The 24,547-nt window shown below is 39.6% G+C and overlaps 2 protein-coding genes and 1 long non-coding RNA gene across 7 annotated transcripts in view; 2 read left to right on the top strand and 1 right to left on the bottom strand.

Moving 5' to 3' along the window:
* Positions 1-24,547, top strand: part of LOC143365874 (uncharacterized) — a 501,730-nt gene that overhangs the window by 370,036 nt on the left and 107,147 nt on the right. The window lies entirely within an intron of this gene.
* Positions 2,304-5,617, top strand: LOC143362100 (52 kDa repressor of the inhibitor of the protein kinase-like). Its single transcript, XM_076801949.1, has 3 exons — positions 2,304-2,310; positions 2,410-4,227; positions 4,419-5,617. Exons 1-3 carry the CDS (start codon positions 2,304-2,306, stop codon positions 5,213-5,215), a joined length of 2,622 nt encoding a protein of 873 aa, XP_076658064.1. The 3' UTR covers positions 5,216-5,617.
* Positions 15,402-24,547, bottom strand: part of Dyl (transmembrane protein dusky-like) — a 29,208-nt gene continuing 20,062 nt past the window's right edge. The window contains exons 2-5 of the mRNA XM_076803397.1: positions 17,948-18,729; positions 17,368-17,685; positions 16,456-16,780; positions 15,402-15,825 (exon numbers count right to left, since the gene is read on the bottom strand). Coding sequence (XP_076659512.1) covers positions 15,412-15,825; positions 16,456-16,780; positions 17,368-17,685; positions 17,948-18,729 — 1,839 coding nt within the window. The 3' untranslated portion in view covers positions 15,402-15,411. The remainder of the gene's footprint in view (positions 15,826-16,455; positions 16,781-17,367; positions 17,686-17,947; positions 18,730-24,547) is intronic.

Consider the following 24,547-nt stretch of genomic DNA (forward strand, 5'->3'; position numbering starts at 1 on the left):
AGTTAGTAACATCCGAGCAGTGACTGACTGTACGGACGGTATTTAAAATAGCTTTTTTAAAAGTAGACCTGGGTTTTGTGGAGAAGTTAGATTAATTAGTTTACTGCATGAAAAAAGAAATTTTGAAAAGGTTGCAATGATTCGTCCGCGGCCTCTCCGGGAGACAGGCGTTCGGCAAAAGGATTGAACGTAATGTAAAATATTTTTGTCCAGTTCCGCGATAGGAAATTATGTACACGATGCGCAGAGGAACGTCGAAATAAAGTTTTCTCTCCTGCGCAAAGGTAAAATACGTGGCGCCAGCGCGAGAGATAAATCAACGCCCAATTCAGAGGGCCGGAGTAAGAAGGAGACGAGCGAGGCCAGTACGAAGGGACGTAGAGGGTATGATTCGAGTAAAGCGGACGACGATTACAGCAAGATAAATGGGTCTCGTTTCCGCCAAAGAACGACAAAAGAGCCGGATCTTTCCGAAACAGGTAGACGAAAATAACTCGAATTCTCGAAAACAAATTCTCCGTTTCGATTCCCGAAAACTGCCCTTGCCGATTCACTTACCAATTACTTCTCGATAATACGAGTACATTTACCCAATAATACATTTGCATAAATCTACATATATTCTCACATGCTATGAACAATCACACACTTTTTTATAGAATCCTACACCTAAATAAACATTTTCCTAGAATATAGAATCTTCCTGGAATACATTGCAAAAAGTTTTTTTTATTCCTACATCATTTGGTTTTCTTGCAATAAAATTCTAAAAATATTCCAGAAAAAAATAAAATTATTGTACATTAATTATTCAAATTTCTTTTACATTGAAACAGTATTTTTCCAGTACTGTGTCTTTTATTTATGTCTTACAGATTCAAAAATATTTTTTGGAAATTGTAATTTACACTCTACGTTGATTTCCTAATAGAAAGAAATAATAAAAATTGAGAGAACTTTCATATTTATATTGTGCACAACGAGACCCATATTTAAAAGAATACAGGCATCTACTGTATCTACATATATTCGTGCATGCTATCTATTCTGTACTATTCATTCGTACTATCAATCACTTTTTTATTACAATCCTACATCTAAATAAAAATTTGCCTAGAATATAGAATCATGCTGGAATGCATTGCAAAAAGTTTTTCTATCTCTAAATCCTTTGGTTTTCTTGCAATAAAATTCTAAAAATATTCTGCAAAAAAATGAAATTATTATACATTTCTTATTTAAATTTCTTTTTCATTAAAACAGTATTTTTCTAGTACTGTGTCTTTTATTTATGTCTTACACATTCAATATTAGGTCTATCCCAAGATTTGCATACCAAATCAAAAATATTTTTCGTACATTGTAATTTACACTCTTTAATTATTTGCTAATAGAAAGGAATAATAAAAATTGAGAGAACTTTCATATTTAGATTGTGCACAACGAGACCCATATTTAACCCATAGCACTCGAATGGCGACTGTAAGGCGCCACTAAAAATTGCTGTATCATTATTCGAATTGTATTGTACGAATAAATTACGCCATTTTCGTATGCATAGTATGAAAAAATATATATAAAAGGGAGATATTCTAGGTTGGAAGAAATTGTTCGTGTTGGAGTTAAAATGGCTTCGAGTGCAAAGGGTTAAAAGAACATATCTTTGAAAGAAGCTGGTTTAATAAAAGAGCGAGGCCCTATCTGAGAAAGTTTGTTTTTCATTGTTACGTTTGAACAGTAAAGGGATGGTCAGATTCGGGGTCCGCGAAAGTACCAATTACGTCGATGGCTAACTCGGCATCATTATCGGGCCCAACGGCGGATCCAGGGGGGTGGTCATGGGGGTCATGACCACCCCCTGAGCTGGTTCCAGGACTTTGGTGGACCACTAATTGAACATAATGATTTTATTTATATATTTTGTCACCATACAGATTTTATGTAATTACATAAAAAAAAAAAAAAAAAAATATGAAACCCGGTCGCCTAGGACCGCACCACGGCCGGCGGACCGGTGAGATAAAAAGACGATCGGAGTTTGTAATAAACAAAAGAAGGTGGCCCTGTGCCGGCGACCCGCGACGGTCAACGGGCGACAGTCAGTCTTTATAGCGTGGCTGAAAGCGAAAGACGTGTTCGGTTAATTTTTAGTTATTCCTACACCTTTATAAGTATTCTTAAAAATTGTAGCTGCAAATTCATTAATTTCAAGAAATGGTAAGTAATCAGTTTCTGTAAAACTACCTATATTATTATGTTTTTATGTACTTATAACTCATATGTTTACAAAAGTTTGTTGTCTGATGTGGGGTGTGAAATTTGCATGGTTTTGCTTTGTTTGTGAGGTAATGCGCCTGCGCCACCAGCCTGTACTATAGCGAATATATATTTAATATGTATTTGCAACAGTCTGTTGTCTGTTGTGGGGTGTGAAATTTGCATGGATTTGCTTGCAGGGTGATTCTAAGGGAAAAGGAGATGGTAGTGGTGGATTGAAACATTCATTAAAAAAAATAGATTCATTTTTCCCAAAGAAACCAAGGCTTGAGATTGCTTACTCGAAAAATTCACCTACAACAACTACAGATGAAAATAATTGTATTGCCGATGCTTCTGCTTCTACAGCTACATTGCCTACATTAACCATAGATGAAGAAAAAACATGCTCTCCTGTTACTAACGATATTCAGCCTACAATATGTACATCGACTTCTGATTCTGATCAGATAAAGACTTCACTTTCTCAACCAAAGTTTGCTTCAGATATTGCTTGTTATATAGGGGAAAATATAAATGATTCAACTAAAGCTATGTTGCTTGAAAAGCATTGGCAGCCTCCCCCTAATTATACTTTTCCGCATTGTGTTGTTAATAAAAAAGGAAAACAAACAAAAAAATATGCTCAGAAGTCTCACCTTGACAAGTTTCACTGGCTTGTTTTGTCGCATAAAGACCAGGGTCTTTACTGCAAGTACTGTGCTTTGTTTGTCGTAGCTCCTGGAGGTGGTGTACAGACAAAAACACCTTTATGTCGACTCGTAAAAGAACCATTAAAAGCTTTCGGTAATTTGCTAGGTGAAAATGGTCTTCTGCTAACACACCAGCGAAACAAATACCACGAATTAGCTGTCCAAGCAGGGAAGAACTTTTTATTGAGTTTTCATAAACCGGAAATTAACATAATGAACCAAGTAAATAGTCAAAGACTGAAACAAATAAATGAAAATAGAGAACGTTTGCGACCAATCGTAAAAACTATAATATTTTGTGGCCATCAAAATATATCGTTACGTGGCCATCGCGACGATGGTAAATTGCTGAACTATGACAGCGTAGTAGCCGATGAAGGGAATTTTAGAGCCCTTTTAAAATTCCGTATTGATTCTGGCGATATTGCATTGCAGCAACATTTAGAATCTTCAAAATCCAACGCCACGTACATCAGCAAGACTGTACAAAATGAGTTGATAGATGTTTGCGCAGAAATCATCCAGGAAAACATTTTACAGAATGTGCGGGAAGCTAAATATTTTTCAATTTTGTTCGATGAAACAACAGATATATCACATATCTCACAGCTGAGCCTATCATTCCGATATTTGCATGATGGCGTTATTAAGGAACATTTTGTGACTTTTTGTGATACCTACGATGTTCTTAGACGTGAAGACAACAATTCAGGTGACATAGAGCCTCGATTGACAGGTGTAGCTTTGGCGAAAATCGTTGAAAATCTGTGTACCAAATTTAACTTAGATTTATCTTGGTGTGTGGGTATTGGAACTGACAGCTGCTCGGTTATGGCATCAGATACAAAAGGTGCAGTGCAAGAATTGATGAAAATAGCCATTCATGCTAAACGTTGCCCGTGCAACAACCATGTGCTCAATAACTCATTGGCAAGATCATCCAAAGTAGTTTCCTGTCGCAATACATCTGGCACAATGAGAAAAGTTGTGGCATTTGCCAATGCATCCGCTAAGAGGCATGAAATTTTTAAAATAGAACTCGGAGCTGCCATGCAAGGTATTTGTGAGACACGTTGGGTAGAGAGGCATGATGGGCATCTTCAATTTCAAGGAGACAACTTAGTCAAAATTTGTAGCGCTTTGGAGAAGATTTCTGCTTGGCAAGACAATAAAACTGCCAATGATGCGCATTGCTTGCTGCAAACATTGCGCAGTTCTGACTTTATTATATCCTCCATCTGTTTAAGTGATGTATTAGGTGGGTACTTCCCTAAATTATTTTATTTCTTATTGTTTGGCAAATGAACTTATACGAGTATACTAAACCTACTTTAAAATTATGTTGTTGTTTTGTTAATATTTTATGCTACGAGTACATACCGTTTATATTAAGTTATAAATTCTTAGTTTATGCACTACAGTCACAGTCACTTACTTTTTATTTTTCAGGTACTACTGTATCTTTAAGCAGAATACTGCAATCGAACTCAATTGATTTAAAAAAAGCTACGGACGCTATTAATGATACTTTAAGTGTTTTACAAAATAAAAGAGAAAATGTGGACGTAATCTACCGACAGCTTTTTGAAGAGGCTAAAGAAGTAGCTGAGCAGCTAGATGTAGAAATTAAATGCCCCAGAATAGTATCAAAACAAATACATAGGGCCAATAACCAACCTGCTCAATCTGCTGAAGAGTATTTCCGCAGAGCTATATACATCCCTCTTCTAGATTCAATAATAAGTGATCTCCAGGACCGCCTGTCTCCTGATGTACTTAATTTGTTTCAGCTAAGCGTTTTCATGCCAAAAAGCGAATGTAGTAATGAAGACATTGAAACTGTGAAACAACTAGCTACCGACTATACATTATTACTAGATAACACTCCATTTTCTGTCATTGTAAATGAATATCGGCTGTGGATGGTGAAGTGGCAGGCGTGGCAGCGGAGCCAGGACATACCGCAGTCGATTTCTGATCTTATTTTAAATTGTGACATCGATATGTATCCTAATATAAGAAAATTTTTATGTATTATGGCTACACTACCTGTCAGTGTAGCGACAGCAGAAAGGTCTTTCTCTACGTTGCGCAGAATTAAATCGTGGCTAAGATCTTCAATGGTTGAAGATCGCCTAACCGGACTGGCACTTCTCCACATTCATAAAAACGTACCCATTGACGTAAATGACGTAATAACGCGTTTCGGGAGAAGACGTAAAAGAAAAATTGATTTTGTTATTTAAATATATGTATTTTGTCTGTTTCTATTTTGTTTGTTGGAAACCCTTGTCGTACCACCTCTTCACTTTTGCGGAGTTTTGCGTCATACCCCTCGACATACCTCTAGCTGTTATGACAAATCATTCACCACGGTTATGGAATATAAATAGGCTGCCTCATTCCGTGCGTGATAGTGCTTCTCTGAATGTCTTCAAGAGAAGATGGCAATATGTACGTGTATATGTACAAGTTATTATGTGTTAAGTTTTTCAAGTGTACAATAAAGAATAAATATTTTTAAGTACAGTACTTACGTACATTAATAAAATACCTACTTTTTACTTGTATCTATTGTTATCAAAATTAAATTATAAGTTCTTGACTTGACCACGACTATGTGACCCCCCCCTGGCGCCAAAGCTGGATCCGCCCTTGATCGGGCCTCCTGAATCCACAGAGACTGACTGAAGCTCGATATCAGATCATCATTAATCGGGAACACTTGGGGGCTCTGGGAATGTTTGGTCATCATTATCGGATCGCATCCAAATAATGCGGTCTACGTATGTGCGCCAAGTTTGACGTCCTCGGGAAATTCCTTCGTTACAGAACGCCGCCACTTGATCGAGTACCAATTATCCGACCAGAGCTTTGTGAAGCACGGCTGGACCATGATGCCGATCCCCAAGACCATGCAGAAAGTCGTCCACTATCAGACAAAGCCAGCGAAACCTCATCTGAACTGGTATGTCGAAACTATGTGTCGCATCAACAAATGCATCAGGTACACGAATTAATTCCTAGCCCCTTCTTAGGGAATTTATTGATTACAAACAAACAAAATACAATTCTGTCTCGAGACACGACACCAATATTTGTTTTGGGAATAGGAAATTTCTAAATTTTATTTTACATATTATATTTTACTTCAAACGAAATTCTTTATTTTTTTTTATCTAGACACAGATCTTTCCATTTGCTTTCACTGTATACAATAATCCAAAAACGACAGGTAACAGAAAAATAATTCGATAACTCCAAAGCATGGAAAATAGTTTTCTTTTGAGAAAGTATCGATGCATGATTTGTATTTTTATATGCTATTTGGAAGATCGGCAAAACGGACATTATTACAATGAAACACGGTATCGTAAATCCTTCACGTGTCCCAAATTGCGAGGCTAGATGCCTTAATTTAATTAGGTATGAGCATCGACTATAAAATTGGATCATGCAAAGTAGCTCGTTATATTTCATGCATCAGCGAACCGTCGACCCAATATATACTACCGTGGGGTTCGCCTAATGGTAACGGTATAACGCTGGTCGATTTTCTAAGCAAATATTTCGCAGCTATCGAAACGAACGATTCGGGTAACCGTTTCAGTTCTCTTTACGGGATAATAAACGGGAGACATAAGAAATTTATTTATTCGCTGAAAGTATTGTCGCGGCGACTGACATTTATGAGTCTGCCTTACTGAAAGTGTATTTAATGTTTTAATTACAACTTTTTAATCAAGCATTTCCTCGCGCGAATTTATGCAACGCATTTCTCTTTTATTGCTGTCCGCGTTATTGCTGCGAAGCAATTTTCCAGATTTATGCGGGCACAATTTTTCATAAACATTCTCACGTTGTTAGCATCGATTCCAGGGTATTAGCATTCTGTTCCAATCTTTCTTTTAATTACGTTAAAAACTATAACATTTCTGTCTCAAATTTATACTCTGTTCGAGAGAGATATTTATGTAGAAAATTTTTTTAGTAAAAGTTTAACAGAATTTATTTAATTTTCTATACATTTTAATGTCTTTATTGCGCAATTAGAGCATTATTACGTGGATATGAGGATTGGGGGTGTTCGGGGAAAATGAATAATTATCTATCGAAAACAGAAATTCGCCTTTATGGGAAGATGTGATTAAACGAAGCTAGCGCTATAAAATATTCGTTAGCTCGTATAGTATGCAACACAAGGGCAAACTTCGAGATTAGTTGCTAACGAGCTAACGATTAAGTCGAAGCGTAAAGCTAACAAGACACCATTGTAGACGGTATCGTGTTCTAGTTCGTCCCGGGGAACTAACTTGTATAATTTATTACTCCGAAACATTAATCTCCTCGAACGGCCAGGTTCGAAAGGCGCAAATACGACGGAAAAATATATTACAACGATGGCGTCACTGTGTTCGTGAAATTCCATCCTGACGGATCGGCGGAAGTCTTTTATCCGAACGGGAACGTGGCCATTGAGTTCTGCAAGTCAGCAAATGAAAAATGTAATCGCAAAAAATACAATACCTATTTACTGTCCTTGATCTCTAGTGATAATGGAAATGGTGTTGGAATCACCAGAATTTAATCTAAAATCGTTCAACGACACACGTGGTTGATGAAATTCAATTGTTAACACGTTACTTACCGGAAGCTCATGAAAAAGCATCGTTTAAAAAATATTCCTGATTACGTGGCTAAAATTCGCATTGCTATTAAATAATTTTTGTAAAGAAATTCTCTATAAACGTTTGAAATCTGTTAAATAGTCACCAGTAAATGTTAAAATGTTTGATCGATGGATGTCACACAGTTGACGTGTTCATTTCCCTTTCTGGACAAGTTTAATTAAAATCTTTCACATAAATTCAAGATACGCATGCTTTTGTTTAAATATGCTGGCGGAACGTTCAATGTTGCAGTTGTTAAAAATGAGGTGGTAATTATTAGGGGTACTTCTTATATAATAAATTAAGAAATAAAAACTTGAATTTACTACAAAGTTTGTTTTAGATTTCAAAAGAATTGATTACTTATAGGTACCCCTACTATATTTATCACCTTAAACTTTTACAAAATTCCACGACTAATGTACACGTCTTCTGCAAGGAATGAACAATGTTAACAGGAAAAGAAAATTTCATCAACCCTCTCAGCAAGGTCTAAAAATTCCAATAAAAGAAATGTGCCAAGATATGTTACAATTGTCAGAGGACTAACCAAATTTGTTTCATTCGATACCTCGCCACGAAAATTGTTTTTAAATTAGAACATGGGTGGTTGATGGATAAAAATCTGTTCAAATCGATTTCAAGATGGTATGTATACTGTGTTCAGCCCAGGAGGCAAAGATTGCGTGGGGGTGGAAAGAAAGTCGCAGATTGTCGGGGTGTTCGACACCGTGGGCAACGGCGCTGTCTTTGACGAGGACGCCGCGACAAGGTACGTGACGGAAAAGAATTTCACAGGAATTTTTAATTACTGTCGTAACCCCGGACACCTCCAGTTCAAGTTTCCAATTATTTCTGCAGGCTGTCCTACAATCAGATCGGAGGAATTTGGGGGGATAATCCTGCTGGTCTGCCGCTGGTGTGGAAATGGGACGTCGGCGAAAAGAACTTGCTCGTGGAAACCGTATACCAGGTGCTTCCTCTAACCTCTAACGTCGCCATTTTATCTTTCGAGCGTTAACAACAAACTCCACTTGCATTTAAAATTATCACAATATTACAATTGAATCGAATTACACGAAGTAACTGTCTAGCGACGTACATGAAGAATGAACACTAGGTCCTTGCATTTGGAACCGACTTTTATTGAAAATTTTCTTGTCCACGCTTGTTACAACAAAATGTGGTTGAACTTTACCTCAGGAAACCACAATTACAAAACTTCTTTATTTTTTTATGAAACTTTTACCAACATATTCGTGGCATTTTTCCGATTAAAATGAAACCAAATATGATATAATTCCGAAAATGTGGTTGAACTTTACCTCAGGAAACCAGAAATTTTTAACTTTTTTAAATGTAATCCTGTAGATTTTGCCGAGAAAATGCTGAGAATCCAAGTTTTAAGGTTAGGAATTCACTGGTTCATAAGTTATGCGTGTTTAAAGTTGAGCGATTTCAAGCGCGTTCGACAAGCGAGGGCGCCGCCATGTTGATACGTACCGGCCGCTAGATGACAGCACAAGCACATGTCGATAACGTAGATTTGCAAGCCTCCCTCACACGAACCTAATCTCGAACAATCTTCTCGCGGCTCCGCTCATTGGACGATATCCGAGTACATACCAATATGGCGGCGCCCTTGTGTGCCCAAAACGGTGAAAATCTTACATCTCTACACACGCATATCTTTTGAACTACTGATCTCCTAGAATTAAAACTTGGATTTTCCGAATTTTCTCGCCAAAATCTACAGGATTACAAAACAAAAAGTTAAAAATTTCTGGTTTCCTGAAGTAAAGTTCAGCCCAAAATGTATAAGCAGTATGAATACTGTTCTCGTTTCTTTTCCAAAAAGATTGCATCGCTACTTAAAGATTTGTTTACGAATACTTTTATGATTTTTCACCGGTTAAAAATGTGTTTCTTCTTTTAATCGTTCTAGTATATCAACAATAATATAATAATATTAAAACCTAGTGACTATACAGTTTCGTATGTCACCTATTCGTTCTACTCTCACGTTTTACTTAACTAACCTGTTCAAAGATGAATTTCCTAATGTAAAGGGAAACAATTTAATTTTTTATGTGATTAACACACTACTTCAATGTGGCGAATTTTTTATTTTTAATATCGAGTGACTTGCTTAAAATAATTTTTTAAGTTCTTAGTTATTTATAAATTCTTAATTATTGTACCTATGAAAAGGATTTAACGTTTCAGGAAAGATCGACGACCCGCATTGAGAAGTTCCTCGTCCGCTCGTTGAGGAGGTAAGAATGATTTTCGCAGCTCGAAATGATTTTGTCGGCGTCGCGCGAGTAACGAATATTCTGTCCTGTAAATGACAATGCACTGGCAATCAGCGCCGGAAGTGGAAAAGCAACGTCGTCGCCGGTGAGCTCGCGGAATAAGGAGAAGAAGGTCGTGGAACAGAAACCTGTTGTCGCGGTGCACGACAGCGAAGAAGAGGTCACGTCCGGGTACGTCTCGGCGAAAAAAGTAGTACAATTGTAACTTGAGCGAGGGTTACTAATTACAACGGGATCGCCCCACTGCGCGAAATGTTAATAATCGGGTTTTTCAATTAACGACCGGCCATCTGCGGTAACCTGCGGCCGGCAAGGCAGTCGCGTCACGGCTAAATAGTTTAATGGACGACGCGTGCTGATGATCGGCCATTTGTTTGGATAATGTCGACTTTACCGAGAAAATTCAAATGATTTTGCTAACACAATGAGATCATGAAATGCAAGAACACAGAATTCTCCATTTTCCTTTTATAAGCAAAACATATACTTCAATCACAATATTCTTTCTGTTTTCTTTTGTGAAAATCATGGAGGGTTTCGAGAACTGAATATTACAACTTATCTAACAATAAGTGTGCCAATTTTGCCGGAAGTTAGAAAAATTGTGCAGCAATAATTGTAATGTTCCAAAATTAATTTATCAGACAGGGTGCTCACTTACGAGTACTTATAATGCAATTTTGTATATGTTCAAATGTGCAAGTTACTTATTTTTCAACTTACGAAAAGCTGATACTGTTCTTTCGGTTTCCTAGCTGTTCTTCACCACTTAGAAATATATTTAAAAAGATTGTTTAAAACAACATCATTCAGATATTAAATTCTGTATATTTTTGACACGTACGAATGTCTCTCACAGTCAAGATTATTTAGAGCTAGGACAAATTAATTATTTAATTCAGTTCCCCAGACAAACATTCCAAAGAAAACCCTCATCTGAAAATGATATGTATGAAACTGACTGACAACATCAGCTTGAGGATTGCAAATCGAAGGGAGATTTGCCTGCAATTTTTCGCTGCAGGGAAAAACATCAGGTATTAAGAAAAAAGAAATAAAAACAATTGAAAATTTCATTGATATACTGACAAATTCACTTGCAGAATCGAATTGGGCACTGTCCTGAATTTTAAGAAGAAAGTGGCGTCACACTTCATAGACACGAGTTTGAACAATGCCCTGTTGAAGTAAGGTTCAATATTTTACAATAATCACTATAAAATATAAAATTATACTCGTCTTCTTTTCATTCGTAACAGATGCAAATACGATAACTTGTTGAAGTCTCATGTCGAGCCAGAGGATAGTTTACACGATTTAGTCGAAAAATTACGAGAAGTTAGAAAATCGGCCAGACAGCGTAAATTTATGATTAAAAAATATAAACCGTATTTGCCGTTGCGGAAGGCTTTACCAAAAAGATGTCGTTTGTAAAAATTCCTGCTCGAATATCGTCCAATAAAGATCCTATTAAATATAAAAAATACTTATTCTTTAGTCCGACTTCGTAAAAACATAAAGTACTTCATCTTAATTGTTAATACTTTCAAGTAGGAAGAAACTCAGTCATTTAATTCTACATCTCATTTAAACATATTTTCACTAATCATATTTCAACCAAAAAAGCAATTCATAATTAAGAAAAGGTACCAAAATTTCATAAAAACCTTTACTTATTCAAAATAATTTAATTTCGCCAAACAGGAAAAAATTCAATCGTTTTCTTCTGCCATATTTCTATAAAATAGCAGTCCATAATTACAAGAAGGAAACAACATTTTACAAAAACTTTCACTTCGTCCGATATGCTTGTGCAAAACGGTTGAAAATAATAAAATCGGTGTCAAAAAATTGTTCGAAAAACTGTTGATGTATTTGGCAACATTTATTTCCTTCTCACAATCTCGTCGGAACGATCACCGCAGTTTCCAAAATTCGGAAACCGCGAGCGACCAGTAGGATGTCGAAGGGATGAAGAAGAGGAACGCCGGATTGTATAAATAAAAATGAATATGTAATTAAAATAATTATCAGATAATGAAATCTTGCCTTAATGTATACATTCCTCGTACCAGTGTAACAATGTATACAATTGTAGCTCGCGCACGTACGCGTCTCGATGTATATGGATCCGCCATACCTGATCAGCGTCTCCGTCACGTATAATGTGTTACATGTGTTTACGCGTGTGTGCCTCAGACACATACTTAAGATTCCCCGGTGTCGAGGAATAAATGTTTCCTTGAAAACTCTTAAACGCTAATCGCAGGATGGAATAGAAGACTTCTTCAGAGAAGTCCAGAAAGAAACGGAAGGAAGGAAAGAAAGTGAGAAAGATAGTAGCACAGCGAGAATTTTGATAAATAAATTAAGGTTAGGTCGTTCGAAAGGAAAGGAGGGTTAGAATGAATGTAACAAAACAAAAAAAAATAGAAAACAAACAAAAACTCTAGAACAAAGAGCAATAAATAAGGTCGCTTCGCGAGCGCGTGAAGAACCGACCAGGAGCTCCGACGTTCATTCCAACGCGATGTGCAGTACTGCTCGCCTAAATTTGCGAAACCTGTTACGCTAAAATTTGCTCGATCCATCCCCACTCTCCCCCTAACACTTGGCGCCTCGAGCTCTCGAAGGAAATAAAGTAAAACTTAAATAAAAAGAGACAGACTTCAAAGAGCGAACGTGAAAATAATCATGCAATAAACAAAATTTCAAATTCGTTAATTTTTGTTTTACCTTTTCGAACGTAGCACCGATGAATTGTTCAGATCTTTCCGATTAAAACGAGTCCAAACACGACGTGAATCGGACTAGTTTCACACTTAATGTGAATAACAAAATTAAGAACATGCGTAAAATTGCTATATACGAAGTCTATGAAAGTGAACCGATTTGTGTCGTGTTTGGACTCGTTTTAATCGGGAGAATCTCAGCAATCCAATGGTACCAGATTCGGAAAGGTACGACGAGAATTAATGAATTTGAAATTTTGTTAATCGTGCGTTTATTTCTTCTCGCTCGCGAGATTGCTTTGAAGTATCGAACCTCGTCTCCCTCGCTATCTTCTTACTTTGTCGAGCTGCCCTCGAGTCGACTCCTCGACCCAGTAACGCGAGAATTTTCGACTTCCGGTTCCGAAATTTAAGCGGGCACCGCTGCACCGACGACGACGGAGCTGATGGCCACGTGGCATGAGGTAAAACGAAGTCGGAGAACGAAGAAAGGTAAAAGAGGAATGCCGTTCGGTGTGTATGCAAAAAAACACACACACACGTAGAAATAGAACGCGCCCCGTTGACCGAGGGAAAAACCGGCGCGTCTTGAAGGGCCGTCTGACTACTTCCGTCTGCTTATTTACAAATGCCCTTCGAGACTACTCTGGCCGACACCGTCGACGAGCATCAGCCGCCCGTAGCACGTTGATCATGCTACCTACTCGGACCCGTCGCGGTCGCAACGTGCCGTCGAGAACGCGTCGGAGAACGTTCCACCGCTGCCGGAACTTCGAAAACCGACGTCGACAAGAGATCGACGAGCCGGAGGGCCGATTTCGTGACGAAACTCGCAACTACTATCGCTATAGTCTGCTCGATGGTTCGGGTTGGCGTCGACAAACTGAATACCGACTTGCCACACTTTTTCTAGAAGTTGAAGAGTTGGCCTCGTTGGCTCCGGGCAGCCTTCGCTGCTGTTTCATAGCTTAATCGTTTACTGGTGAAAGGATTTTAGACGTATCCTAATTTTTCTCAGCTGGGCAATAGTCAGCTGCATAATAATCTAATTTTTTAACTTGGTGACATTTCAATGGGCTCTTTGAAACGTCCAAGTGTTGCAATTTTAATAAAAAAGATAAAATCTAGGATGCAGTGAATACAGGTTTGTAGAATGCAAAACTTTGAGAAGGATACTTAGAGGTCGAGAGAGGATGGTTAATCCAACGTTTCCTTGTATATAACAATTCCCTGTTGTGACAATTTCGATTTCGAAAATTATTTTCAAAGACATCTAACTGGACCAACTGGACCCAATCGTAGGTTGTATCCCTCAGAAATCATCACAGAAATGGTCCTTCAATTTGAAAAACTATTTTCGAGGACATTGGCAAGGATCCAACTGGCGTTAACCATATAACTACCCTAGTCGGACCTGTCAAAAAAATGGTTCATTACAGAAATGGACCTCCAATTTTCAAAACTGATTTGAAATACATTGACAAGGACCTAAGTGGACTTAATCATAGGTACCCCAGATGGATCCCTCAGAAATCTTCACTACAGAAATGGTCCCCCAATTTTCAAAACTGTCTTGAAAGACATTGACAAGGACCCAGTTGGACTTAATCATAGCTACCTTAGTCGGATCCCTCAAAAAATGGTTCACTACAGAAATGGTCCTCCAATTTGCAAAACTGATTTGAAATACATGGACAAGGACCCAACTGAACTTAATCATAGCTACCCCAGATGGATCCCTCAAAAATCGTTCACTACAGAAATGGTCCCTCAATTTTCAAAACTGTCTTGAAAGACATTGACAAGGACCCAGTTGGACTTAATCATAGCTACCTTAGTCGGATCCCTCAAAAAATGGTTCACTACAGAAATGGTCCTTCAATTAGCAAAACTGTTTTAAAAGACATTGACAAGGACCCAGTTGGATTTAATCATAGCTACCCTAGTTGGAACCCTCAGAAATCATTCACTACAGAAATGGTTCCCCAATTTTCAAAACTGTCTTGAAAGACATTGGCAGTGACCTAACTGGACTTAATCATAGCTACCCTAGTCGGATCCCTCAAAAAATGGTTCACCACAGAAATGGACCTCCAATTTAAAAAACAATTTTCAAAGACATTGGCAAGGACCCAACTGGACTTAATCATAGCTACCCTAGAAATCGTTCACCACAGAAATGGTCCCGACCCATCGAGCGTTCAGCAGTGTCACTAGCGACTGTTTCGTCAGTAAAAGTGCACGTCGTTTCGCGGGGGTACGATCGCACGCACGCTGGCCCACATAACAGTGAAAGGATCAAGGAACGCGAGCAGCGCTGGGCGGAACGTGCTCCGACGTCGTCGTTCTTTGATTCGTCCTCCTTTTTCTCTTGTTCTCTCTCCTATAGAGTCGCGTTTCTAGGGCACTTATTTACACGGTGCTCGAACATTCTGCTCGTTCTTTCTCTCGAGTGCGGCTCTCGTCGATCGAACGAAAAGCAGCGCTTTTGGTTTTACTCGAAGTCGAAGGTGGAGGAGGAAAGAAATGCGGAAGAACAGAACTGAATTGGGGGGAAGAGGATCGATGACGAGATGAAGCGAGAAGAATGTTCGACACGAATTAGATAACATCCCGGGCACGGTGTCTCTGTCCTCTGAGAAACCGTCGATCCTCGAGATGATTGTCGCTTTTGTTTTTCCTCACTGAGTTTCCCGTTGTCCCCTTGGTGTCCTCTTCAGCCCCGTCAGTTGGCCACCTTGACGAATTCCGGATTGTGCACGGTGCCGTTGTCCGGCGCGTACGTCGGATGGACGAAGCTGCTGCCGGTCATGTTGATGTTCTTCCGGTCGACGGCCCGCACCCTGACGAACAGGAACGCGGCCACCAACGAGGCCACCACCACCACCAGAAGAAGCATCACCAGACCGCCGACGAAGCCCGGCAAGCTCATGCAGATCGTTTCTGGGTCCGACGAGGCGCTCGCGTTCTGGATCACCACCGTCGTGTCGTTGCTGGTGTTCGTCGTGCCCAACGCGAAGTTCACGTCACCTGGCGCCACCACCTGGATCGTCCTCGAGGTGTTCACGTCCGTCATCTCCTGCGCGGCCCGCTTGAACAGCGCGTGGCTCGAGACTAGCGTCACGGTGCGGTAGATATTCTGGAACGCGTGAACAGAAACATCAGTTTTGTGGATCAACGTTTAGACGTGTCTTTGATTTTGCGAAATTTTGGCGAAAAATTTGGCGAATTTCAGTTTTTTTGCTAGCTTTCTGCTACGGATTTGCAGGTTTACTTTCAGAGATCGCTCCTTTCTGATGAGCAGGGTAAGGGACCCCATTTTTGTGGGGGTCCCATTACTGTGCCTATATTAATCACAGTTATCTGAGATATGTGACATCTAGATTAACTAATTTTAGTGGAAAAATTTAATACCTCCCCATTTTTGTGGGGGTCCCATTACTGTGCCTATATTAATCACAGTTATTTCAGATATGTGACATCTAGATTAACTAATTTTACTGGAAAAATTTAATATCTCCCCATTTTTGTGGGGGTCCCATTACTGTGCCTATATTAATTACAGTTATTTGAGATATGTGACATCTAGATTAACTGATTTTAGTGGAAAAATTTAATATCTCTTTGATGATTAATATACGCACGGTAATTGGTACCCCCCGCAGTAATTGGGTCCCTAACCTTATACGTTGAAATAAGCGTTTGCAGAGCCTAAATGGATTTAACCACGTCACTAGAATGAAAGAAAATTGTCAGATTCGATGCTTACGGAATCGTCGTCTTCCAGGTGATCATGGCTGTCGGACCTTCGCCTTCTGGCACCCCTAAGCTCGGCTGGAAAACCTTCGACCGACCTCGGCCGACCTCCGAGGGTGGCCAGGTTACCCTCGAGCTCCTCGGAACCGGCGGTCCCCTTTCTCTTCACGGTCTGGTAGGCCGCTGCCGGGTGACCAGGAAGAGGAGGCGGAGGAAGGTGTATGTTATCCTGCGGACTTTGCGGCGAGCTGCTGGCCGTCGCGTCGCCCGGCGTCGAACTCGGCGAGGAGGATGAGGTTTGCGCTTGTGGGGCTGGCACCACGTCCGGATTCGTCTCGCTGTTTGGGGAAGGGGACAATGTTGACTTAGTACTCCGAATAAAATGAAACTTCAGACATATCGAATGCCAGACTCGTTTAACCCTTAAACCCGACATGTGATTTTTAGCCGCTCCCCTCGGAGGCAAACAGTGAAACAACGAGCAAACCCATTTAAACCTGCAGTACCATCTATCGTTAGCGAAAGATCAAATTATTACGCGAACGGCCAGCGGTGGGTCTTTCTAGACCCAGACATCTCGAGGATAATGTTTACGTCAAAATACTTTAAATTATTTTACATTAAACTACATCAATTCGATTCGGTAATTGCCACTAGATACACTGATTTCTTTATATATGTCGCCCAGGCCTGGATTATAAACGTCGCGGAATTACCCCCACTACGAGAGGCCTCGGACCACCCGAGAGGTGTAAACACGGGTCGGGTATGTCTCCTGGACGATATATGTCGCTGGCAAGACCCGAGTTGGTGACAAATATCGAGAATTCACTGTACTTCTTCAGCAGTAAAAAGGTTGCTAAACTACTCTATATCATGTTCAAAAAATTGATTTCTTTCGCTTGTATATTAATATTTAAATTACCTGTAAGCGCCAGCAGGTCCACTAGGATGCCTAGGATCAGCAAACGCAGGTGGTACACCGTATTCGGGTACAGGTGGAGCACCGTATTCCGGTCCGAGACCCTGATGCGCTACTGCGCCATACTCCTGACTCAAGCTGGCAGCAGGAGCACCGTATTCCAGACCAGGATGTCCGCATTTAGGTTCCGGGCAATTGTAGCGACAGACCTGAATGACACACTGGAAGTGAACGTTCATGCTGTCGGGGAACTTGAAGGCCTGGAAGTATGCGAAGCTGACGACCGAAGCGCTCGGCCCGAAGTTCTTTATCTTTTGGAACCTGCGAAAAGAAACGAGACTTAATCTCCTGCTGCGGATTTTAGGGGTTGGGTAAATGTAGTTAATAGTTTGAATAAATTGAGAGCAACAAATTTATAAAATCCACAGTCTAGGGTTATTGAACCACGTCTTCCAGTTTCTAGACCCAACCTCTCCCCCAAAACTCTCAAGTACCTCCAAGGTCGTTGACCCTCCAAGAAATCCTCATCAACAAACCGACGCAAATCCCATGTTCCCAGAGCAGAGTGGCTAATTCCTCTTACCTGGACATGATCTTCGGCCTGACAACGCATCCATACTGATCGACAAGCTGTATCGGTGCCCTCTTTCCGTCATGAGCGACGCAGTTCCTGACGAGCATGTCGAACTTGTTCTCGTCGTCCTTGATAGCGAGCACCATGGTCATGGTCTGTCCGATCTTCACAATGCCGGACACTTCGCTGGCCCACGGTCCCTTGCCCACCTGTATCTGCATCCAGCATTGCAGATTGTCACCGAGGAAGTTGGCGGTGACAGCGTGGAGCATATCGACTTGGAACGGCCTGAACGTCACCGCCTTCTCGTAGAAGTCGTACCACGTGCACCTCAGCTTCCTCGCCTGATCCCAGACCTCCTGCACGTACGGGTCGTATTGCACGATTATGGTGTTCTCGACGTAGCTGCCGGACGGCGTCGGTGCGCCGTAAGCCGCCACATTGTGATTCGCCGAGGAGCTCATCCCGCACGAGTTCAAGAAGATCTCGAAGGTCGCGCTCAAATGACCCGTCCCCGGCTTCAGATGAACGCAATGGGGGTCCGAGTAGAAGCCCTTGCTGAAGATCATCCCGTAGAACGGACGATCGAACTCGATGTTCACGCGCATGTGCGTCTTCTCGCATTGCACCTGCAGATGTTTGATTTGAGGCGTGTCCGGGGACGCCAGAGGCCAGTTCTCTTCGGCGCCGTGCGTTGCTGGGGGCCCATACTGGGCCGGGGCCCCGTACACTGATCGATGCTCCAACGGCAAAGCACTGCTGTCCACCAGGGGCGCCTGACAGTGTACTCTCTGTAACAGAGAATTGACGTTTATTGATTGCCTTCGAGATCCTTCAGAACCAAGACTCCGTAGATTCGCGATAAGGTAGAGTGACTACGTTACCGACGAAAATAGGCGAAAAATGGTTTTACGCGCTTCAACTTTTCGTCCTTAAATAAGAATATTTTGTCGCTGGTAAAGGGCTCGTTCGAAAGAGGAAGGTTCAATCTAGCGCGCGATGGTCATCAGCTGACGAGATTATGCAGATATTTGGTAATATAAGCGATAAAAGTAGACCAAAAATTGAACCAAGACTTTGTAGATTCGCGATAAGGTAGAGTGACTACGTTACCGACAAAATTAAGCGAAAAATGGTTTTACGTGCCTCAACTTTTCGTCCTTAAATAAGTATATTTTGTCGCTGGTAAAGGGCTCGTTCGAAAGAGGAAGGTTCGATCTAGCGCGCGATGGTCATCAGCTGACGAGATTATGCCGATATTTGGTAATATAAGCGATAGAAGTAGACCAAAAATTGAACCAAGACTCTGTAGATTCGCGATAAGGTAGAGTGACTACGTTACCGACAAAATAGGCAACAAATGGTTTTACGTGCCTCAACTTTTCGTCCTTAAATAAGAATATTTTGTCGCTGGTAAAGGGCTCGTTCGAAAGAGGAAGGTTCAATCTAGCGCGCGATGGTCATCAGCTGACGAGATTATGCAGATATTTGGTAATATAAGCGTTAGAAGTGGGCCAAAAATTGACGATGCGCGTGCCGCGGAATCCAAGCATTTTTATGCCATTGGATGAGTTTTCTGGATGAAATCGAGAGTAGCTAGAAAATATCTCCGGCTACAAATTGAGCTATATTTTGTCTTGATTCTCTGCGAAATAAAGGGAAAACTTGAAGCACGTTTCTGGAATTCATAATATCGATAATACAGAGCACAAAATGTGACAAGTTTAGTCACAGACTTAGGATTCGTCGGACCAAGACCAAGACGGATCTTAAGTCAGTGGTTGAAGGCTGTGAGCGGAAATTATACTGCAGTTACCGATCTAATGACTCTGCAAAGATCACGTGACTACCCTGACCCTAAACCTGTTAAACTGTTTCGCATCATTTTGAGAAGGTACATTTGTGTGCTCAATTATTTTTAGTTAGCATAATTTCTGTGCTTTTGTTCATACAGCGCACTCTCTGAAATTCTATTTAACAGCAAATGCAATTTTTTTACCCTACATGATAATGCTCTGAATCGTGTAAAAATGAAATTGAGTTGAATAAAATCAACCAAAAAAAAACATGAAAAGATGTTTTGGGATCTACATAAATTTGAGGCAATAATAAAAATGAAACTATAACTATAATATTTGCACTATAATGTGCATAGTTTTATTTAATATGTTCCACTGAACTGCAGGAATAAGTGTTCTGTCTAATTTTAAGGACGTGCACTTGTGTGCTCAACTATTCTTAAGCTAGCATCATTTCTGTGCTTTTGTACATACTGCGCACTCTCTGAAATTTTATTTAATAACAAATGCAGTTTTTTTCCCCTACACGATAATGCTCTAAATCATGTAAAAATGAAATTAAGTTTAATAAAATCAACCAAAAAGAACATGAAAAGATGTTTTTATAGTATATCTTATTTTTATTTAATATGTTTCACAGAACTGCGTGAATAAGTATTCTCTCTAATTTTAAGAAATCACACATACGTGCTAATTAATTTTAAGCGTAGTACATTCGGCTTTGAACAACAAACTGCCATATTTCCATAACAACAGTATCCCACATAAACATCGAAGGGGCGAAAACATGAAATAGAAAATCAATTGCTATTCGCAGCACCATAATCGTACATCGTGCAAAAGTGCTTATTCGAAAGCAACGTTCGAACAAACTTTGTAATTTATTCCGAAATTAATTTCTCTTTATGAGAGAAGTATTCATCGCTGACAAAATGACTATCTATTTAAATTTCTAAAGGCTCGCGGAAACAAATGACGCGCATTTACCCACCACGGCTAACAACAATCGATCGTCGTTCGAGTCGAGTCGAGCTCAAAATAGCTGCGGCCGCTTTTGCGGTATCGGTGCCGTTCGGGATGGCCGAAAACGATTATGGCTGTATGGTAATAATTTCAGAAATATTACAATAATTGCCGCACACTTCCGCTGGCCAGCCTCTATACAATTGTTGCGCGCGGCTTAATTGCATTTAGATTAAATGCGTCCGAACTCGTAATCCGTGAACCCCGTTACCGTGCCGAAAAGTGCAATTTACTTATTGCACGCACTATTGACTAGACTGCGGATCTTTATGCAAAATAAAATGTTTCTACATCAATTGCAATCTATAGGAGCTGAGTAAAAATTGATTTTCCTCACTAATAATTTTTATACCTTCAAAGGAGTTTAACAAATGTCGATATACCATTTTTAACGTATAAAAATTATTAGTGAGCAAAATCAATTTTTCTTAGCTTCTATAGATTGCAATTGATGTATAAAAATGTAATTAAAAGATTGAAGGAGTTTAACAATGTCGATGTACCATTTTTCATCTTTTTGCAGTTTTGAATTACACCTACTCATTTTTGTCATAAACGCATAAAATCCGCTATACGTTTCATATTCCACAGACAATTACCAGAAAATTTGTTGTAAATAATATATCTATTCTCAAAGCTCTTTTCGACGACAATTAAATGAAGCTGCAACACTCGTTGATCGAACGCAAGAACTCTGCCTAATTAAATAATTTGAAGAGATAGTTTGCGATGGTTTGCGAAAGTGAAAGTTGGTGGAAAATCGGTAAAGCTGATATTTTGTGATCAAAGGTTGCGGAGTGTCGCAGTTCGATCGGTTTCGAAAATGGCCGAGGAAGCTCGGAGTACAACCGAGCGGCACGGGACGTTGACAAACGATGTCGCAATCGGATTTGAATTTAATAGAAAGGAATCCCCGGCAAGTCAGGCTTTAACGGAGAACGTACGTACGAGTTCACGATCGTCGAGTGCCCTTTTCAAGGCCCTGCACGTATGCGAACAGGCAGTTCAACCGGCTGCATTTCGAAACCCTCCGGTAAGAGTCATAACGGCGAGCCAACCGAAAATTATGGACTCGCAAGACGGCACCGGAAAATGAGAAACGCTTTGTCGCCGCCGCGTATTTTATTTCTCTCTCTCCCTCTCTCTCTCTCTCTCCCTCTCTCTCTCTCTCTCTCTCTTCTCCTCTCCTCTCCGTAACGCTCTTCCTTTTCTATTCTTTTCTTGCTCCTCCCTTTTTCGTTTTCATTTTACGACATCCACGAACGGAACCGAGACGTCGCACTTTTTAGAGGCACGAGCGATGATGAGGACAGACATAAATACGACTAAGCTGTGCCCCTCAACTTTACATCATCTTGTACGTTCATAAATAGAACATGAGCGTTTATCGAATTCGCATTTTCCTAGGCGAAATTTAAATATAATCCTCCGTGCTAATGCGAACCTGGCCGAGAGATTAAAACTGTGATTTTGAAGATTTATCATGGTTTAGTGAAATTTTATGGCTTCAATACTGTTTAAAATTATGCTTGTGTTTGTATTGTTATTGGTAGTATTGTGTAATGATATTTAACACTAGAACTACCGAATCAGTCAATCTGACTTGCTCGTAGTGTTTTCTTTTACAAATATTAAAATTATTATTATATAGAAAATTGTATAGAACATTTTTTAATCAACTTCTCTATCGAAATAAATATTTAAACAAAACTGGTACGAAATCGACACCACTGCAATTTTGTTGCTATTATAAGGCAATGTATGCCAGTTGCATTTTGTGCTTGGTAGTTCTAGTGTTAAAATTTTCAATCATAGTGGCGATAAAATTATTAGAGCTTGTACAAATTGATGTGTTTGTATTAAAATAATTTTCAAATAAAACTAGCTATATTGAAGACTGTTTTATTTCTCTTTGTGAAATATTTGTATGTACAAATTGAAAATATTTATATTTGGCAGCACTGTAGGCAATATTATTTGCCACGTTGCAAATAAATACATTTTTCACATTGTGGATCGCTCTAATTATTTGAGCGTCCACTGTAAATTCCATTCAGGTCTAACGATTTTCGTAAAAACATGAACAATATTGAAAATCGTGTGCGGTTTTAATTACTTTGCCGGATGCTGCACTGTTTTATTTACATTTTCAATCGACTGGAAATAGTGAAATTGTGAAAAGAGAAGTTTTGGACTCGACCAGACTGATGTTTATACAAAACAAAATGTTCTTAACCCATTTCTAGACAGTGTAATTCTGACAATATTTATATCCACTTCTAAAAAAATCGTATATACAAATATTAAAATAAAAATTATATAAAACTGATTCCTGTTTCATGTTTCATTGTATATCCCCATGATCCTGTTTCTTATAAATGTATTGATGTTTTATTTATCTATTTTACTTCCTTTTTTGCATACACAACTAGGCTGCAAATTTTCATGCAGAACAAAATTTTTTTTACTCATTTTCAGGGATTATAATTCCGACAATATTAATACCTCCTTCTGAAAAATCTATTATATGAATATTGTAAAATAAAAATAATATAAATATATATTATTGAACTGTATCGCACTGATGATATATATATATATATATATATATATATATATTTTATTTTTCATTTGTGCCGAAAGACTGCACATCGACTAGCATTCATTCACAGATACACACAGCCACCCTCATGTTTAACCGTGTAATTCCCCTGCAACATTTAATCACTCGTTCAACAGACAACGGGCGCTCTTAACGAACGAAATGCTGCAGCTTTTACACGCATTCTTGAACCGGATCCATGTAATTGGAGAAAGGCGATAAAACAACAATACGAGCGCGTAGCTCTCGCGTTGCAATTTTATTCGTTATCTTCCTCTGAATTCTCGTTCCGCGGGACAAGCTGCAGAAGAGCGGAGTTGCATTAGGTGCGGAACGAGCATCGGTCGCCGTTGCAACCTTTCGTGGAATGCGAATCGAACGCGCGAGTTACGGTGCACGGGATTCCGTGGAATTGCGTTTGCGAATTGTCCAGAGCCGGTTCGACCTTGAAGATCCGCGGCGCTTCCTCGAGTCGATATGCAACGCGCCGAAAAGGAAAGCATATAAAAATGATAAAAACGAAATTTAATTGGCCGCGCGCGCGCTCGTATGCGTTTTAATTGGATCCGTGATCCGTGCTCGACGCCGATCGATTTTTCGAGTTTTATTGCACTTTCTTCGGGAACGCCTAATTAGCGCGAAAAATCGGACGATTCGTTTATTTGATCGAGTATCTGCTGCCACTCTGTTTGCAAATCGTTTCAAACTTTTTGTTCTGCTTCGCTGAAGTACGAACGGTGCTGTTTTGTGCCGGATATTCAACGTACGGATCTGAATCATGCATCCTAACAATTTTCTCTTTACTGAATGAGTTACTTTGATTCGATGTAATTATCGAGAATGTTCGGTTGCATGTCAAAATATTAATACTTCAATCCTTTCGCAAGCTTAAATATTGTATGAACAATTCTTCAATTCTCTATGTAAAATCCTTCTCCAAAGGCAAAATTTAATAGAAATATCAATTTATAAAAATTTATGTTTTCGCAGGCCCTGTTGCGACGATAATTTCGATCAAGTGTTAACATTTCATTCTTTCATTAACATCCTTATGCTTCGTAACTTTGTCTGCCTACTGAATTTAATACTAATTTGTCGCAACTCTCATCTAGTTTAATACTAGATATCGCAACCATAATTTTGTTCCCTCGTAAGCTTCAATATGTCGTGAAAAATTTGGAAATT

The sequence above is a fragment of the Halictus rubicundus genome, chromosome 2 (genome assembly GCF_050948215.1).
Source record: "Halictus rubicundus isolate RS-2024b chromosome 2, iyHalRubi1_principal, whole genome shotgun sequence".
Lineage (NCBI taxonomy): Eukaryota > Metazoa > Arthropoda > Insecta > Hymenoptera > Halictidae > Halictus > Halictus rubicundus.

Coding starts and splice junctions, on each gene's coding strand:
- LOC143362100 (XM_076801949.1), top strand. Junction 4,228..4,418: donor CTGTTTAAGTGATGTATTAG/GTGGGTACTTCC, acceptor TTTATTTTTCAG/GTACTACTGTATCTTTAAGC.